This window comes from Cyprinus carpio, chromosome B9 (genome assembly GCF_018340385.1).
Source record: "Cyprinus carpio isolate SPL01 chromosome B9, ASM1834038v1, whole genome shotgun sequence".
Taxonomy (NCBI): domain Eukaryota; kingdom Metazoa; phylum Chordata; class Actinopteri; order Cypriniformes; family Cyprinidae; genus Cyprinus; species Cyprinus carpio.
Window position 1 is genome coordinate 5122383 of NC_056605.1, and position 14320 is coordinate 5136702.

General features: G+C 36.5%; 1 protein-coding gene across 1 annotated transcript; it reads left to right on the plus strand.

Moving 5' to 3' along the window:
• Window positions 1-363: 363 nt before the first annotated feature.
• On the plus strand, window positions 364-12107 carry LOC109097220 (caspase-8-like). The gene is made up of 11 exons (XM_042730704.1): window positions 364-517; window positions 3555-3862; window positions 4641-4746; window positions 4855-4996; window positions 5145-5209; window positions 5688-5715; window positions 5979-6044; window positions 6128-6192; window positions 9048-9159; window positions 9375-9873; window positions 11419-12107. Exons 2-11 carry the CDS (start codon window positions 3555-3557, stop codon window positions 11573-11575), a joined length of 1548 nt encoding a protein of 515 aa, XP_042586638.1. The 5' UTR covers window positions 364-517; the 3' UTR covers window positions 11576-12107.
• Window positions 12108-14320: the final 2213 nt, after the last annotated feature.

Genomic DNA, 14320 nt, shown 5'->3' on the forward strand with positions numbered 1-14320 from the left:
GGCCAAAAGTGATCAGCACAGTTTTTCAGCCACGAGGTAGAACTAATTAGTGAAATCAGCATAAACATAGGCTCTGCCAGGACTTTTACTTTCTGACTCCTTAACTTTCCACCTCTGCTTAAATGTAAATGGTTTTATCTTTTTAACAACAATACCTACTGTAGAGAAGGATACCTTTGATCACGTGTTTTAAAATACGTGTTTTCTTGCGTGGCTGGATATTGAAAAATAATCACCTTGTTTGCATTCGCCAGAACTGATTTGTTGAATCAAAACGCGAGTTATCGCAATCGCTGTGAAGCGGGCAGAGGACTCCGCTTGGTCTTAAAGACTTCCTCGAACCCCAGTGGCCTTCGAAAACGAAACTAACTTCACCCGTTATTAAGGAAGTAGTAGCTAGAAAAGGCGTGTCCGACTACTTTCGATATGTAGAAAACAGGCTAAATATTCGAGACAAGCCCAGACATCTTCACACTGAGAAGAACTGGACAGATGTGTGACGGCTTCACGCACAGAGGTAAGACAATGATTGAATGGACCTTGACTTGTTGATCACTTCCCTGCCATGAATCCTCAACTGTGTGCATAGCCTACAGAAAAATAGTGTTTTCTAGACCACGTCTAACCTCAAAGGATAAGCTTTTTATTGTTTTAGTTTTCAATGATCAAAGCAGATCAAAAAGTAAAGAATGAATTTACAATTCATTGTTATTACTGTCTTTTTAATTTATTATTTAAATCTAAGTAAATTAAGAGTGACGTTTCATTGAAGCTTCTTTGAATAGTAGCCTGTTTGTGGGTGCTGCAGATTCATAAATTGGCAGCAGGTGCCACGAACTAGATTAAATGCGTTCACACAGATGTGGAATACGGTTGTGAATCCGTTTGTGCACATCACGGTTCTGTTCCACTAGAAGCGGATTTGGATCATGCAGCCTAAGAAATCGGTTGGACTTTTCTTTTTTTTTTTTTTTCTCTTTTTTTCATCGCAGTGATGCCTTGACCAAAAAGATTGATTAAATTGATTTCCTCAGTGGTTCTTCTTATGGTACAGTCGTTGTGCCAGTAGGCACGGTTGGTCTGTTTCTGTGTTATGAGTCATTAAATTCTCTCAACTTTATCTCCTTTCATTCCCATCTCAACCTAAAAATGTTAAAACGTGTCTGATTACTTAAGTGTCCTGGCTGATCAATTTTGAGCTAGATTTAATGTGAAATACAATGCTTGACATATGTTTAAAACTTTATTTACTGTATCTTTAGCTTAAAACTTAGATGGCAATGCATGCAAAAAGTTCAGGCTATACTATATGTCTGACACAATATGAGTCACTAAGAGAGTGATTAATACCAAAACATTGTTGAACAGTAACAAAACTGCGACACTAACCTAGATTCTAGCATGACGGTCAGTAGTTCAGTCGTATTCGAACAATGCAGCTTTTCCAGTAACAAGATTCAGCTTTCAAGTAAAGCTGAAGCATGACCAAACTTGTATGAGATGGGAATAACACACTTACCTCACAATTTCTCTCAGTTTAAGCTTTAAGGCTTTAAGGCTTTATTAGCACACACACACACACACACACACACACACACACACACACACACACACACACACACACACGTGCCCCTGTATAGTTCTGTAAAGGTTCTCTTTTAGTCTTGTAGTCTTGTTGGGGAAAGTTTTAAAAAACAAGTTTCAAAAACAGTGTATTTCCTGAAGATAAAGTGGTTCTCAACTTTTTTGCCCACACAAGGAAATATTCCAAGGCCCCCACACAAGACTTTTTGAGCTCAGAAAATCATAAAAATGATTCAAAACAGCTTTTGCCATTGTTAAGTCCCATTCATAGCAAACAGAAGAGAGATATATTTATATATATATATATATATACCAATACATAAGGAAGAAGTTTATGTATTGAAGTTACTACAATTAAAAAAATAGAGTGAGACAAAGTAAAATGTGGCGGAAATAGACACTGACTGTTGCAGTTCTTGTGTTTACATAATCAGGAAGCCACATTTTCTTATGTCTGCCGGTTTTTGTGGCAAGGTTGTATCTGCTGAGTTTGTGTTTTGTTTTCAGGTGTATTGTGTAGACTGCAATGGTGTTGGATTGTCTTTCTGGGGTCAGACAACACTGCATTTGATTTTGTTTTGCTGTTATGTTTCCCAGTCAGTTATAATATTATTGCATTTATGCTGTAATTTGATTAGTTTGGCAGTATTGTACTGTATAAAAGCAAACAAAAACAAACAAAAAAATTACAATGAAACATACAATGAAAGTCATTAATATTATTATGCTTTGTGCATGTCAGAAATCTAGAAATTTGAATGGAGATTAGGCATAATAAAGGAAAAAGTATTTAAAACAATTAAACTGCTCAAATCAGTCTCTACTTGCCATATTGAAACCCCAGCCCTAATAAAACTTTTGTGCATGACGTCAATGTGGGTGAGGCCCAGTCTCATTAGTCACCCATGATTTGTTTTTTCTTAAGTAGAACAATAAAGATTTTTAACTGAAACCGTGGTCCTTGGTGATTCATAAAATGTAAGTTAACAGCTTCCAGTTTTGAAAAAGCATATCAAGGATTACAAAATTAATACCCATGCATTGCTCCTGACAACACATTGATGTCTTAGGAAGTGGAACATTTGATCTGAGAAAGAAATTGACCATTTATAACATTGTATGTAATCCAGAGCCTCAGGCAACAGGGAAGTCTGATTCTTTTCTGCAAACTCCTTCTTTTGGACATTTAATTTTATTCATCAGTCTGTTTATGTAATCACGCTATGATGTACCTTGCAGGTAGGAGAAATCTCAAACCTGAAATGTTCTGAGTGTACACTATACTTACCTCGGTGACCTCTGACCTTAAAAGTGGAACCCTGAGCAATATTGGTCATTAGCTAAATTTAGACTTATGTTCCAAGTCTAAGCAAAAAGAATGTGCAAAATGTTTATATACAGTGTGTACATAGAAACTGTGGGGCATAACAAAAAAAATAACCAAGTAAAATAAAAAGGACTAGTGGCTTTGCAATGCTAGGTAATAATATAAAATACAATAATAAAAAAAAAAAAAAATTGGTTGGACCATTTGAGATTGAATAACCTAGATCAGAGTTGCCCAAACTTTTTAATATAAAGGGTCAGTAATCTGTAATCAACCAAAACTAAATGCAGCATTATATAGTGTATTAAAATATACATTTTAAAAAAAAAATCTCTCTCTCTCTCTCTCTCTCTCTCTCTCTCTCTCTCTCTCTCTCTCTCTATATATATATATATATATATATATATATATATATATAATTCACTTATATTCTCTACATTTCAGTGCAAAAATAAAACTAAAAAAAGTTTGTTTTCAGTGCATCTCTTGTGATATGTCATTGTGGGTCAAACACTGGATTGCACATCACAGATCATCTTTATCTGTATTCACTACTTGGTTGCCTGTGGTAAATTTAAATTGAGTAAATAGCATGTAAAATAGATCTGAATTTGATTGCAGCAGTGTTATGCATGTGTTATAGATGCAGACAGATTTGGGGTTTCAGCGGGTGCTGTTAAAAGTGCAGCAGTCTCTCACTGTCGATGAGGTGCAGGACCTGGTGTTCCTCTGCTCTGATCTGCTGAGTCTGAAAGACCTCAGCGCCGTGACCTCAGCCGGACAGCTGTTCAGTCTTCTGGAGAACAGGGACCTGCTGTCATGGGAGGATCCGTCTCTGCTTTTAGAGCTGCTCAGGATCCTGAAGCGGAACAGCTTGATCCGCAGTCTGACCTCAGACGATGTTATGCCAACCAACGGCACGACATATAGTCAACTAATCTCCCCATACAGGTGAGGATGCAGCTGCTAGTAATAGAGACGTGTTTAATCAGGTCAGAGACCAGAAAGCTGACTAAGAAAATATCTACGACCAAGAAATGTTTTTTTGGCAGTGGCCATTTGCACTGAGTGTAAACAGCATATTTTTTTAGCGATAGATTATATTTACATTAAGTGCAAGTAGCAATGGATTCTATTTACACTGTTAAAATAGCAGGATTATTCTGCTATTTATACTACTTATTACAAATAGTGGGGATTATCTGTACCTCAGTATTGTAGTACATTATAAAACAGTACGCAGTAATAACATACTGAGTGTAAATTATAAATTTAATTCAAATTATTAAAAAGATGGCACCTTATTAGGACAATAAAACCCTACATCTACCCTAACCCTACCTGATACTTTATTTTCAACTTTTACAATTATTTCCTTTTTTATTGAAAATAAATGCCTTTTCAATGTTATATGAGATTTGAAAAGGGAGGGAAAAAAGTTCGGCAAAAGGCGGGTTCAAACTCGGGTCTTGTTAAAAGACTACAGTACATGATTTACCGTCTACTCCAATGGAGCTGATGTTTGACAATTGTCTTTTGCAGTGTTGTCTACCCCCACATGTTGGTGGGCGGAGTTAGTGTAAATAGCCTCTGCCAACACAGGACGGGCTATTTGCTCTTAGTGTAAATAGACACTTCTTTTTTGTTGTTTGTAGCATTTGTGTCTTTTAGCTCAAAAAGTCTTTAGTTGCTTTGTAATAATCATCAGTATTGTTTTTATGTATTTCAGACAGTTGTTGTATGAACTGTCAGAGTCCATCTGTGAGCAGGACCTGAAAAACATCAAATTCCTCCTGTTAAAAACACTGCCGCGCAAAAAACTGGAGAAGGACACGGTGAGAGACGCGGACACACGGCTTCAGTGCTCCGACACCACATCTCTGCATGTGACCAGTGTGAGGATTGACTAAACTAACTTACCTAGAAACAATCATGTCTTTCAGACGCTGTTGCAGTTGTTTTTGGAGATGGAGAAGGAGGGCTTTTTGGATGAAAATAATTTGGACGTTCTGCAGAAAATGATAGCAGATATCAATCCCTGTTTAGAAAAAAGAATCATTCAATACAAAACGGAGAGCTGTGAGAGTGAGTGGCTGTTTTATTATTTCATGATGTGATGTTAATTTGCCTCTGGTATATATTCATAAGCTACTAAGTGTTAAACCATAGAAATAAACATTAATTTGTATTTCTACAGATATTTGCATTTTTTTTTTTTTCTGTCTGATTGCAGCAGGTGGTATGGTTATTGCTCAGGAGATTGGGGATATTACTCCTGCGTTGTACTCACCAGCTCAGGTATAACTTCTTTTGCCTAATTTGCATTAATGTACATATTTTTGTGGGTGTTTTACTCTTCACCACGTCATATTTCTACTGTGGAACACAAGAAGAAAAAATATTTTATATGCTCATTTCCATGTTAATGCATGAATGAGTTTTAAGAGCTGGAGAGGGAGATTTTTAGATTTTTTTTTTACCTATTTATCTACATATTTATTTGATCAAAAGTACAGTAAAACAATAATATTGTGAAATATTATTACAATTTTAAAAACTGTAATTCTTTAGGAATTTCTTGTAAAATGTAATTTATTTCTGTGATCAAAGCTGTATTTTCAGCATCATTACTCCTGTCTTCAGTGTCACATGATCCTTCAGAAATCATTCTGATATGCTGATTTGCTTCTTAAGAAACATTTATTATAATTATCAATGTTGTGCTGACTAATATTTTTGTGGAAACCCTGTGATAATCTTTCTCTCTTTTATACAGCCCTCATTGCTGACGTCACGTACATCGGGTGAGTTTATTTTGCATGCTTTGCAGGAAGTCATTTTATAAGAATCTCCATGTAAAACGATGACCAGTTCATAAGATCAGAAGTCAGTTCTGTACTGTAGCTTGTCATGTTGTACAGCTGGAATAGACAGGTACAGGTGTCAGTATAAAGACTCGAACCACTGGCATATTGGCTAGTGAAACAATCTGGAAATTACTCCTTTAACATCATGCAGATAACATCTGAAAAAAAATGTGTTTGTTTGCCGTTGCTCTTTTTGACAGTTGACTTCATGGAGGAGCAGGTGAACAGACTAAATCTGACTGAAGGTGCTGCTGCGGTTAGTGGAGGTACTGCAGGAAATCTCCAATACAACATCATGCTTGCTGTCTGTTTACAACTTAAACTAAAAAAGCTCTCATCTCTGTCGTAGATCAGAGCCAGCACTCAGTGATTGAAAATGAGAGCTTAAACATGTCTGGGACTGAAAGCGCAGGGGTAAGCCTTTTATACATTAGATCTTTATGCTGTGTTCAATATGTGTTTAGCTTAATCAACAGCATTTGTGGCATAATGTTCTTTTGGGTTTTTTTTTTTTTTTGACTCATCTCTTGCAGAAATATGCAGAAATATTGGTTACTTGGGCAATGGATATGAATTACTTCTATTGAACCAATGCACCTTTAAAATTTCTGCCTGCTGTTTCAGAATAAGTTCAAATGTTGTACAATTTCTGTGTTCACTTGAGGATTGTTTTCATGATAGATGTACACACTTCCTACCTCAACATTGAGTAGACTTTAAAAATTGTGGTAAGTTCGCCATTTCCTGTGAGGGAGAAAAGTGACATTGTGTTTTAGATTCTGCGCTCATTAGCTTGCCTATAGTGCTTGTTTTAAATAAGGTGCAAACATATTTTGGCCTTACGGTGCCACTGTCTTTATTATATTAAGCCACATTAAGTTCTCTCTTTATAATGGTTTTCTTTTCAGAATATTTAGAAGAAGTCTGCTGCATTAAAAATGTGGCCAACCTTTCAAGTTTCAAATATGCAGTAATAGTTAATTTGATATTCCTGCAGTATGTGCTATATTATATGAGTTTTTAAATGTACAGTATATAATTGTAAACGTATAAATGTATTCAGTAACCAACCACAAGTGTTAGCACAAGTATTAACAGCTTCTAGTTGCTTATTCCAAAAACATTATTTAAAAACAGTGTATTTCGTCTGTGCTCTTACAGATTATGTATAAATCGAATATGGTTTCTCTGAGCAGTGGTTTTTAGCATTTTGCATATTAAGCACGAATTGACTCTGTTTGAATAGGCATGGTGGCGGATTGTAGACACAGAAGTAAACGCCCACTGCTGTAATTGGCTAATAGTTGTGTATGTTTGACAGCATACAGGCTTCAAAGATGGATGCATGAATAGTACACATCACACAATCTGTAATAACAGACAAAGCAATAGTGATCACGTCATAAAAATTCACACTTACTCACACTTGTGTGTTGTGACATTACTGTCGGAAATAATAAATCTGGCACATCACCAAATTTTAGTTTCAATCTTTCTGAAAATTCTCAGTTTAATTGTGCCTTGTTTGTAAATGAATCCGCGGTAAAGTGAAATGAACAATGGACCAAGTTCTTACTGACACGTTCTGGAACTTCACTGAAAATAAAGTTATTGTTAACGCTCTTGTCATTAACCTACTATGTGTGAGAATAAATGGGCGGGGCTAAACAGACAGCGCTGTAGAAGCAGGTGTTGATCTTCTTCTGCGGAGGCGGGACTTATCCACACTATTACATCATAGAGTCGAACAATCCACAAGCTGTCGTTTTGACAGACTGGTTTCAATATAAGCTGTTTTTACACTAACGACAAAGCTTTGAGGATATTTTGAAGTACAATGAACTCATATATATAAAAAAATCAAGGGAATTTTGTTTTTTCAATTCATGACCCCTTTAACCGACCCCATAAAAATATTATACATGCTCAACGTGATCAACTTTGATTTGGTTGGAAAAACATACACTTTTTTTTTTTTTTTTTTACATTCATCTCTACAAGAACAAATAATGACTTCAACATAACATTTTTTTTAAAAATTAGCAAAAATAGAATGAATAACTGTATTGTTTCACATCTTCAGTTACAAAAGTGGACAAAAATCATACAAAACTGAATTTTTTTTTTTTTTTTTTAATTCAGGTCTACATAAATAATAACTTAAAACATTTTTATATTCCTGTTCAACAATTAGAGTGCCTATGGAAAAACGCCAGAATTATTTGTTGGATTTTAACTAATGGTCAAAAGAATTAATTCTTGTTTTTGTTTACCTTAATAATAACTGTGTTTGTGACACAATTCCTTTGATAGATTTTTTGTATAAATATATGCTCCATGTGTGCCGCAATGAGGTAGTATTCGTTAGTTAATGCATTAGTTAATATAACAGTGAACAGAGCTGCAATTATTAATCTTGATTATGTTAATATGAATATTTTAAACATTTTGTATATTAACATTACTTGTATTATGAACAAATGGGATTAAGAATGCACAATGTTATATTTATAAATTAACGTGTTGTTGTTAACTCTTCAGGTTACCCAGTCCGTAGGCTGATGTTAATGAACTTAACTATACTGTAAAGTGTTTCCAAAAGTCTATAACTGTGAAAAATATATAGACAGTTTCCATGTTAAGTTAGGGTTAGATAGTAGACAATATATTAAGATGTCATAACCATATATGAAACAGGAAGCAAAATGTATTAAATAGGGAGCTTATCATATATATGTACAAAGATAATGCATGATGTAATACACTGATGAGGCAACACATTATGATTACTCAAAGGTGAATAGAATATTGTTAATCATCTAACAAGCTCAAATGTCAGTCAGTCAGTGGTAAATGAGCAACCAGTTGGAGCAGGAGAAATGGCCAGGAATTGAGATCTAAATGACTTTGCAAAATACCACAGGACACCTTCAGTCCATAACTCAGCGGTCAGTGCTGTTTTGGCAGCGCAAAGAGGACCAACAGCATATTAGACACAGAAGACATGGGCTACTGCTGCTGCAGAGGAAGGAGTTGCTGCTACAGGAGACCATCATCAGACAGGAAATAAAGATGTGTGGGTTGAAACCACAACTGGTGCTGAATGGATTGACAAAGACCAGTGTATATGTGCTCACAGATACTGGAAACCCTATTGAGGGTCTATTTGGTCATGATCTGTGTAGCTAACTGTATTCTTGTATGTTTACTATATGTACTGGATTCTTGCTGGCACCACTGCTTAGACACTTGTGTCTTTTGTGTGGTAGATCCAGCAGTATGAGATGAAGGGGGAGAAGAGAGGAGTCTGTCTGATCATCAACAACTGTGACTTCAAAGACTGTGGACTACGGAACAGAGACGGAACAGACATTGACAAAAGTTAGTGTATAAAACAAAGACTTTTTGTAAACCCCTAATTGGGAAATTTAATGGAAAAAAACACATCCAAAACCACCTCAGTGAGGAAAAAAATGCACTAATGCACACTTTTGCACGGCAGAGAAATCTGCCCAACCAGTTAGAGTCATGCTTATGGTCACGTGCACAAAGCCGTTGCTGTTACATAATACTTGTGTCCATTTTTGTCCACACAGAAAGTCTGGAGGTTGTGTTCCAGTGGTTGGGCTTTGAGGTCCTGACCGAACGGAACTGTGATCGCCATCAGATTATGCAGGTGCTGAGGGACCTGGCTGCTCGTGACCACACGTCAGCGGATTGCGTGGTGTGCTGTGTGCTGAGCCACGGAAAAATAAAAGGCATTGTCGGGGTTGATGGACAGATTGTCACCTATAGGGAGCTGATAGAGACCCTGAGTCCAAGTCAATGTCCCACTCTCTTCGAAAAACCCAAACTGTTCTTCATTCAGGCCTGTAGGGGTACCGACGATCAGCCAGCAGCATTTCCTCAAATTTTCCCAGATGATGAAGTCATGCCAGTCAGCGATTCAGCTGTACCCAGAGACTCCATACCTAAGATGGCAGACTACCTATTAGCCATGTCCACTGTACCACACTACGTCTCATACAGGGAAAAAGACCGTGGAACCTGGTTTATACAGTCCCTCTGCCACAACTTGAAACTGCTGGTGCCAAGGTGAGCAAGTCTTTCTATCAGGTTTTCCTCACTGGGGGGTGAAAATGAGACTTTGAGGGGCTGTTGCATTTTTACTGCCCTTTATAGTCGACTAACCATTAGAAGATGAGAAGAGGCTTAGTCGATCAAAATTTTTTAGACACTTAGTTGCAGGAAAAAAATTCACAGGAAGTGGCGAAGTTGCATAGTCTGTGATGGACAGATTATTAATAGCTGGTCTGTGTGGTACTGTAATTACAGTACATCAGTCAGGACATGCAAATGTTTGTTTCATTCAACGACCTCGAATGTGGCTTATCATCTGAAACATGTAAGTAGTAGCATCCTTACATGGCCGCTCGTTCTAACATTAACCTAGAAAAATTTACGTTATTTGAGTGTTTTTGTGGCGCGTGGAAGCTGAACAGTCCTTTTTGGTCCTAAAGATAAGAGTAATACATCTTTTGAATCTACTTTAATCTGTGTGCACTCATAATAACAACAAAACGTTGTGCTTTTGTAAAATAATGAAAGCAAACAGGCTGCACTTTCTGCTGTCTCGGTCTCTGTGAGCTTGAGCGCATTAAAAATTTTTTTTAAAAACCAATCTGAAACTTCATGCTTGCCTCACAGACATGAAAAAAAAAATAGAAAGTGAAATGTCTACAGATTACTGATAACTGACATTGATGAGTGGCGCTGTTTGTAAAAGTTGAAATTCTTTTAACTTGACGCGGCATCTTAAAAACATGGCGCTTATGTGTAAGATGCTGCAAAAGATGCGAGATGCACATGTAACAGGCATATATATATATATATATATATATATATATATATATATATATATATATATATATATATATATAAATATATATATATATTGTATATATTGTTTGCGCATGTTTACATAGATACAATGTGAAAGTAGCACAATGAAATGGACAAACGCATTCTGTTTGAACAGCTCCTTACGACCTAAAATGGATCTAAAGGTGCCCAGGGCACCGCTGTGTCATAATCCAGCCCTGTAAAAGTTTTTTCAGAAAGGCGTTTTTTCAGCTGAACAATTTGGTACACTGTACTGTGTTTGGGGAAAGGGCGCTGTCTTACTCAACAGAGAACTGTTTCTGAACTATTTTCTTATATTTACACAAATGAATCTCTTTGTACTGTATTTGCATGTTTCTCTATGCATGGATGATGAAATGCTCTACTAAATTTGCCAAAAAGTGCAGAGGACACTGTGTGGATTACTGCAGTCCACTCAACTAGAACTTCCAGTTGGACAGATTAACTAAAAGTATTATCAGCCACATTTATGAACACATTTTTATGTCTTTCTTTAATCATTGGCTGAATTTGGCTCACTAGCATTCTGCTCTTATAATTTCTGTCATATATTTTAGAATGAATGACTCTTATGAGCTGGTTCTTTTAATGAATCACACAAAGGAGGGACTGGGTGAATGGGGTTTCCCCACTGTCTGCATCTGTAATTGTGTCCTGAATTGACCCTAGAGGTTGGTTGCATCTCTGATCGTGTGTCTCTGTCTTATGTGCATGTAGGGGTATCGATCTACTCTCCATTCTGACGCAGGTGAATAGCGATGTGAGCAAAAAGACGGACAAAAGCGGTTTGAGGAAGCAGATGCCACAGCCAGAGTTCACCATCACCAAGAAAGTGGTTTTCCCTAAACCTAAAACTCGCCCGCCCCTTCTATAATGTCCTGCTACAGTTAATGATACCTCTCAAACACATCAGCATGGACAGACACACAGATGTTCATCAGCAATGTTTACATGACCTGTGATGTGATGATTGTGTGATGATTGTAAATATGGTAATTTCCAGTTCCCAATGTAAACAAACAGAATATTTGAGATGTTTTATGTAATAAACAGTGTAAGAAACTATAGTCTGCTCCGACCCAGCTTCCACTCCACAATATGTTTGATTATGCCAACAGTTATGTTGGCATGATTTGTAGACCATTTGTAGACCATTTGGGATGATCACATCCTGAGCAAATGGTGACCAATTAATAAACACTGAGAAACAAAGGGGTGTCAGAACTTAATTAACATACAGACTACAGCTGTAAGGACAGGATCAACTCCATTTACATGAAGGGTAGTAAACTCTAAGTGTATAAATTGTTTGAGCTTTGGATGTTGGTGGTTCCTTCTGACTCTGCTGAACCCAAGGTACTACATGTACTTTGTCACTGCTATGCTGCAATAAACATCTTCCTCGAGATCTTCAACATCCTCATCATTTTTTCTTAAGTTCAACATTTCCTGTGAGGGAGAAAAGTGACATTGCGTTTTAGATTCTGCGCTCATTAGCTTGCCTATATAGTGCTTGTTCTGAATAAGGTGCAACCATATTTTGGCCTTACCATGCCACTGTCTTTATTATATTAAGCCACATTAAGTTCTCTCTTTATAATGGTTTTCTTTTCAGAATATTCAGAAGAAGTCTGCTGCATTAAAAATGTGGCCAACCTTTCAAGTTTCAAATATGCAGTAATAGTTAATTTGATATTTCTGCAGTATGTGCTATATTATATGAGTTTTTAAATGTACAGTATATAATTGTAAATGTATAAATGTAGTCAGTAACCAACCACAAGTGTTAGCACAAGTATTAACAGCTTCTAGTTGCTTATTCCAAAAACTTTATTTAAAAACAATGTATTTCTGTGGTCTGTGCTCTTACAGATTATGTATAAATCGAATATGGTTTCTCTGAGCAGTGGTTTTTAGCATTTTGCATATTAAGGACGAATTGACTCTGTTTGAATAGGCATGGTGGCGGATTGTAGACACAGAAGTAAACGCCCACTGCTGTAATTGGCTAATAGTTGTGTATGTTTGACAGCATACAGGCTTCACAGATGGATGCATGAATAGTACACATCACACAATCTGTAATAACAGACAAAGCATAGTGATCACGTCATAAAAATTCACACTTACTCACACTTGTGTGTTGTGACATTACTGTTGGATTCAATAAAGCCGGCACATCACCGAATTTTAGTTTCAATCTTTCTGAAAATTCTCAGTTTAATTGTGCCTTGTTTGTAAATGAATCCGTGGTAAAATGAAATGAACAATGGGCCAAGTTCTTACTGACACGTTCTGGAACTTCATTGAAAATAAAGTTATTGTTAACGCTCTTGTCATTAACCTACTATGTGTGAGAATAAATGGGCGGGGCTAAACAGACAGCGCTGTAGAAGCAGGTGTTGATCTTCTTCTGCGGAGGCAGGACTTATCCACACTATTACATCATAGAGTCGAACAATCCACAAGCTTTCGTTTTGACAGACTGGCTTCAATATAAGCTGTTTTTAGACTAACAACAAAGCTTTGAGGATATTTTTTAAAGTACAATGAACTCATATATATAAAAAAATCAAGGGAATTTTGTTTTTTCAATTCATGACCCCTTTAACTGACCCCATAAAAATATTATGCATGCTCAGCGTGTTCAACTTTGATTTTGTTAGAAACACATACACTTTTTTTTTTACATTCATCTCTACATGAACAAATAATGACTTCAACATAACATTTTCATTTAATAATTAGCAAAAATAGAATGAATAATTGTATTGCTTCACATCTTGACTGGCAACATGGGCACTATCTTCTCTAATACATTAGAAGCTGTTGCCCCCATCAAATTGAAAAAGGTTAGAGAAAAACATACTGTGCCATGGTATAACAGTAATACCCACTCTCTTCAAGAAAAAACTCGTAGTCTTGAGCGCAAATGGAGAAAAAAAAGTTTTTAGAATTGCGTGGAAAAACAGTATGTCCAGCTATAGAGAGGCTCTAAAAACTGCCAGGGCCGAGGATATCCACAAACTCATAGAAAACAACCAAAACAATCCAAGGTTTTTTATTTAGCACAGTGGCTAGATTAACAAATAACCAGAAGCCACCCGATCTAAATATTCCCTCACAGTTAAATAAACTTATCACTGCATCTAAACCAACAACATGTTTATTAGATCCTGTACCCACTAAATTACTGAAAGAGTTGTTACCTGTAGCAGAAAAAAACGCTTCTCAATATTATTAACTCGTCGTTATCTTTAGGTCACGTCCCAAAACCATTCAAGCTGGCGGTTATTAAGCCTCTTATTAAGAAACCACAACTAGATCCTAGTGAACTGGCAAATTACAGACCCATTTCAAAATCTTCCATTTAAGTCTAAAATTTTAGAAAAATTTGTGTCTGCTCAATTGTGCTCCTACCTGCAAAAAAATGATCTCTATGAAGAATTTCAGTTGGGTTTCAGGCCCCATCATAGCACAGAAACTGCACTTGTTAAAATTACAAATGACTTGCTTCTTGCATCAGACCAAGGCTGCATCTCATTGCTAGTTTTACTTGATCTTAGTGCTGCGTTCGACACCATAGATCACAACATACTTATAGATAGATTACAAAACT

Bases quoted from the DNA above. Each gene is read 5' to 3' on its own strand.
- LOC109097220 (XM_042730704.1), top strand. From the start codon at position 3,555: ATGCAGACAGATTTGGGGTTTCAGCGGGTGCTGTTAAAAGTGCAGCAG. The intron at 4,997-5,144 runs GTGAGTGGCTGT...GTCTGATTGCAG, and splicing joins CAAAACGGAGAGCTGTGAGA to CAGGTGGTATGGTTATTGCT. The intron at 6,193-9,047 runs GTAAGCCTTTTA...TTTGTGTGGTAG, and splicing joins CTGGGACTGAAAGCGCAGGG to ATCCAGCAGTATGAGATGAA.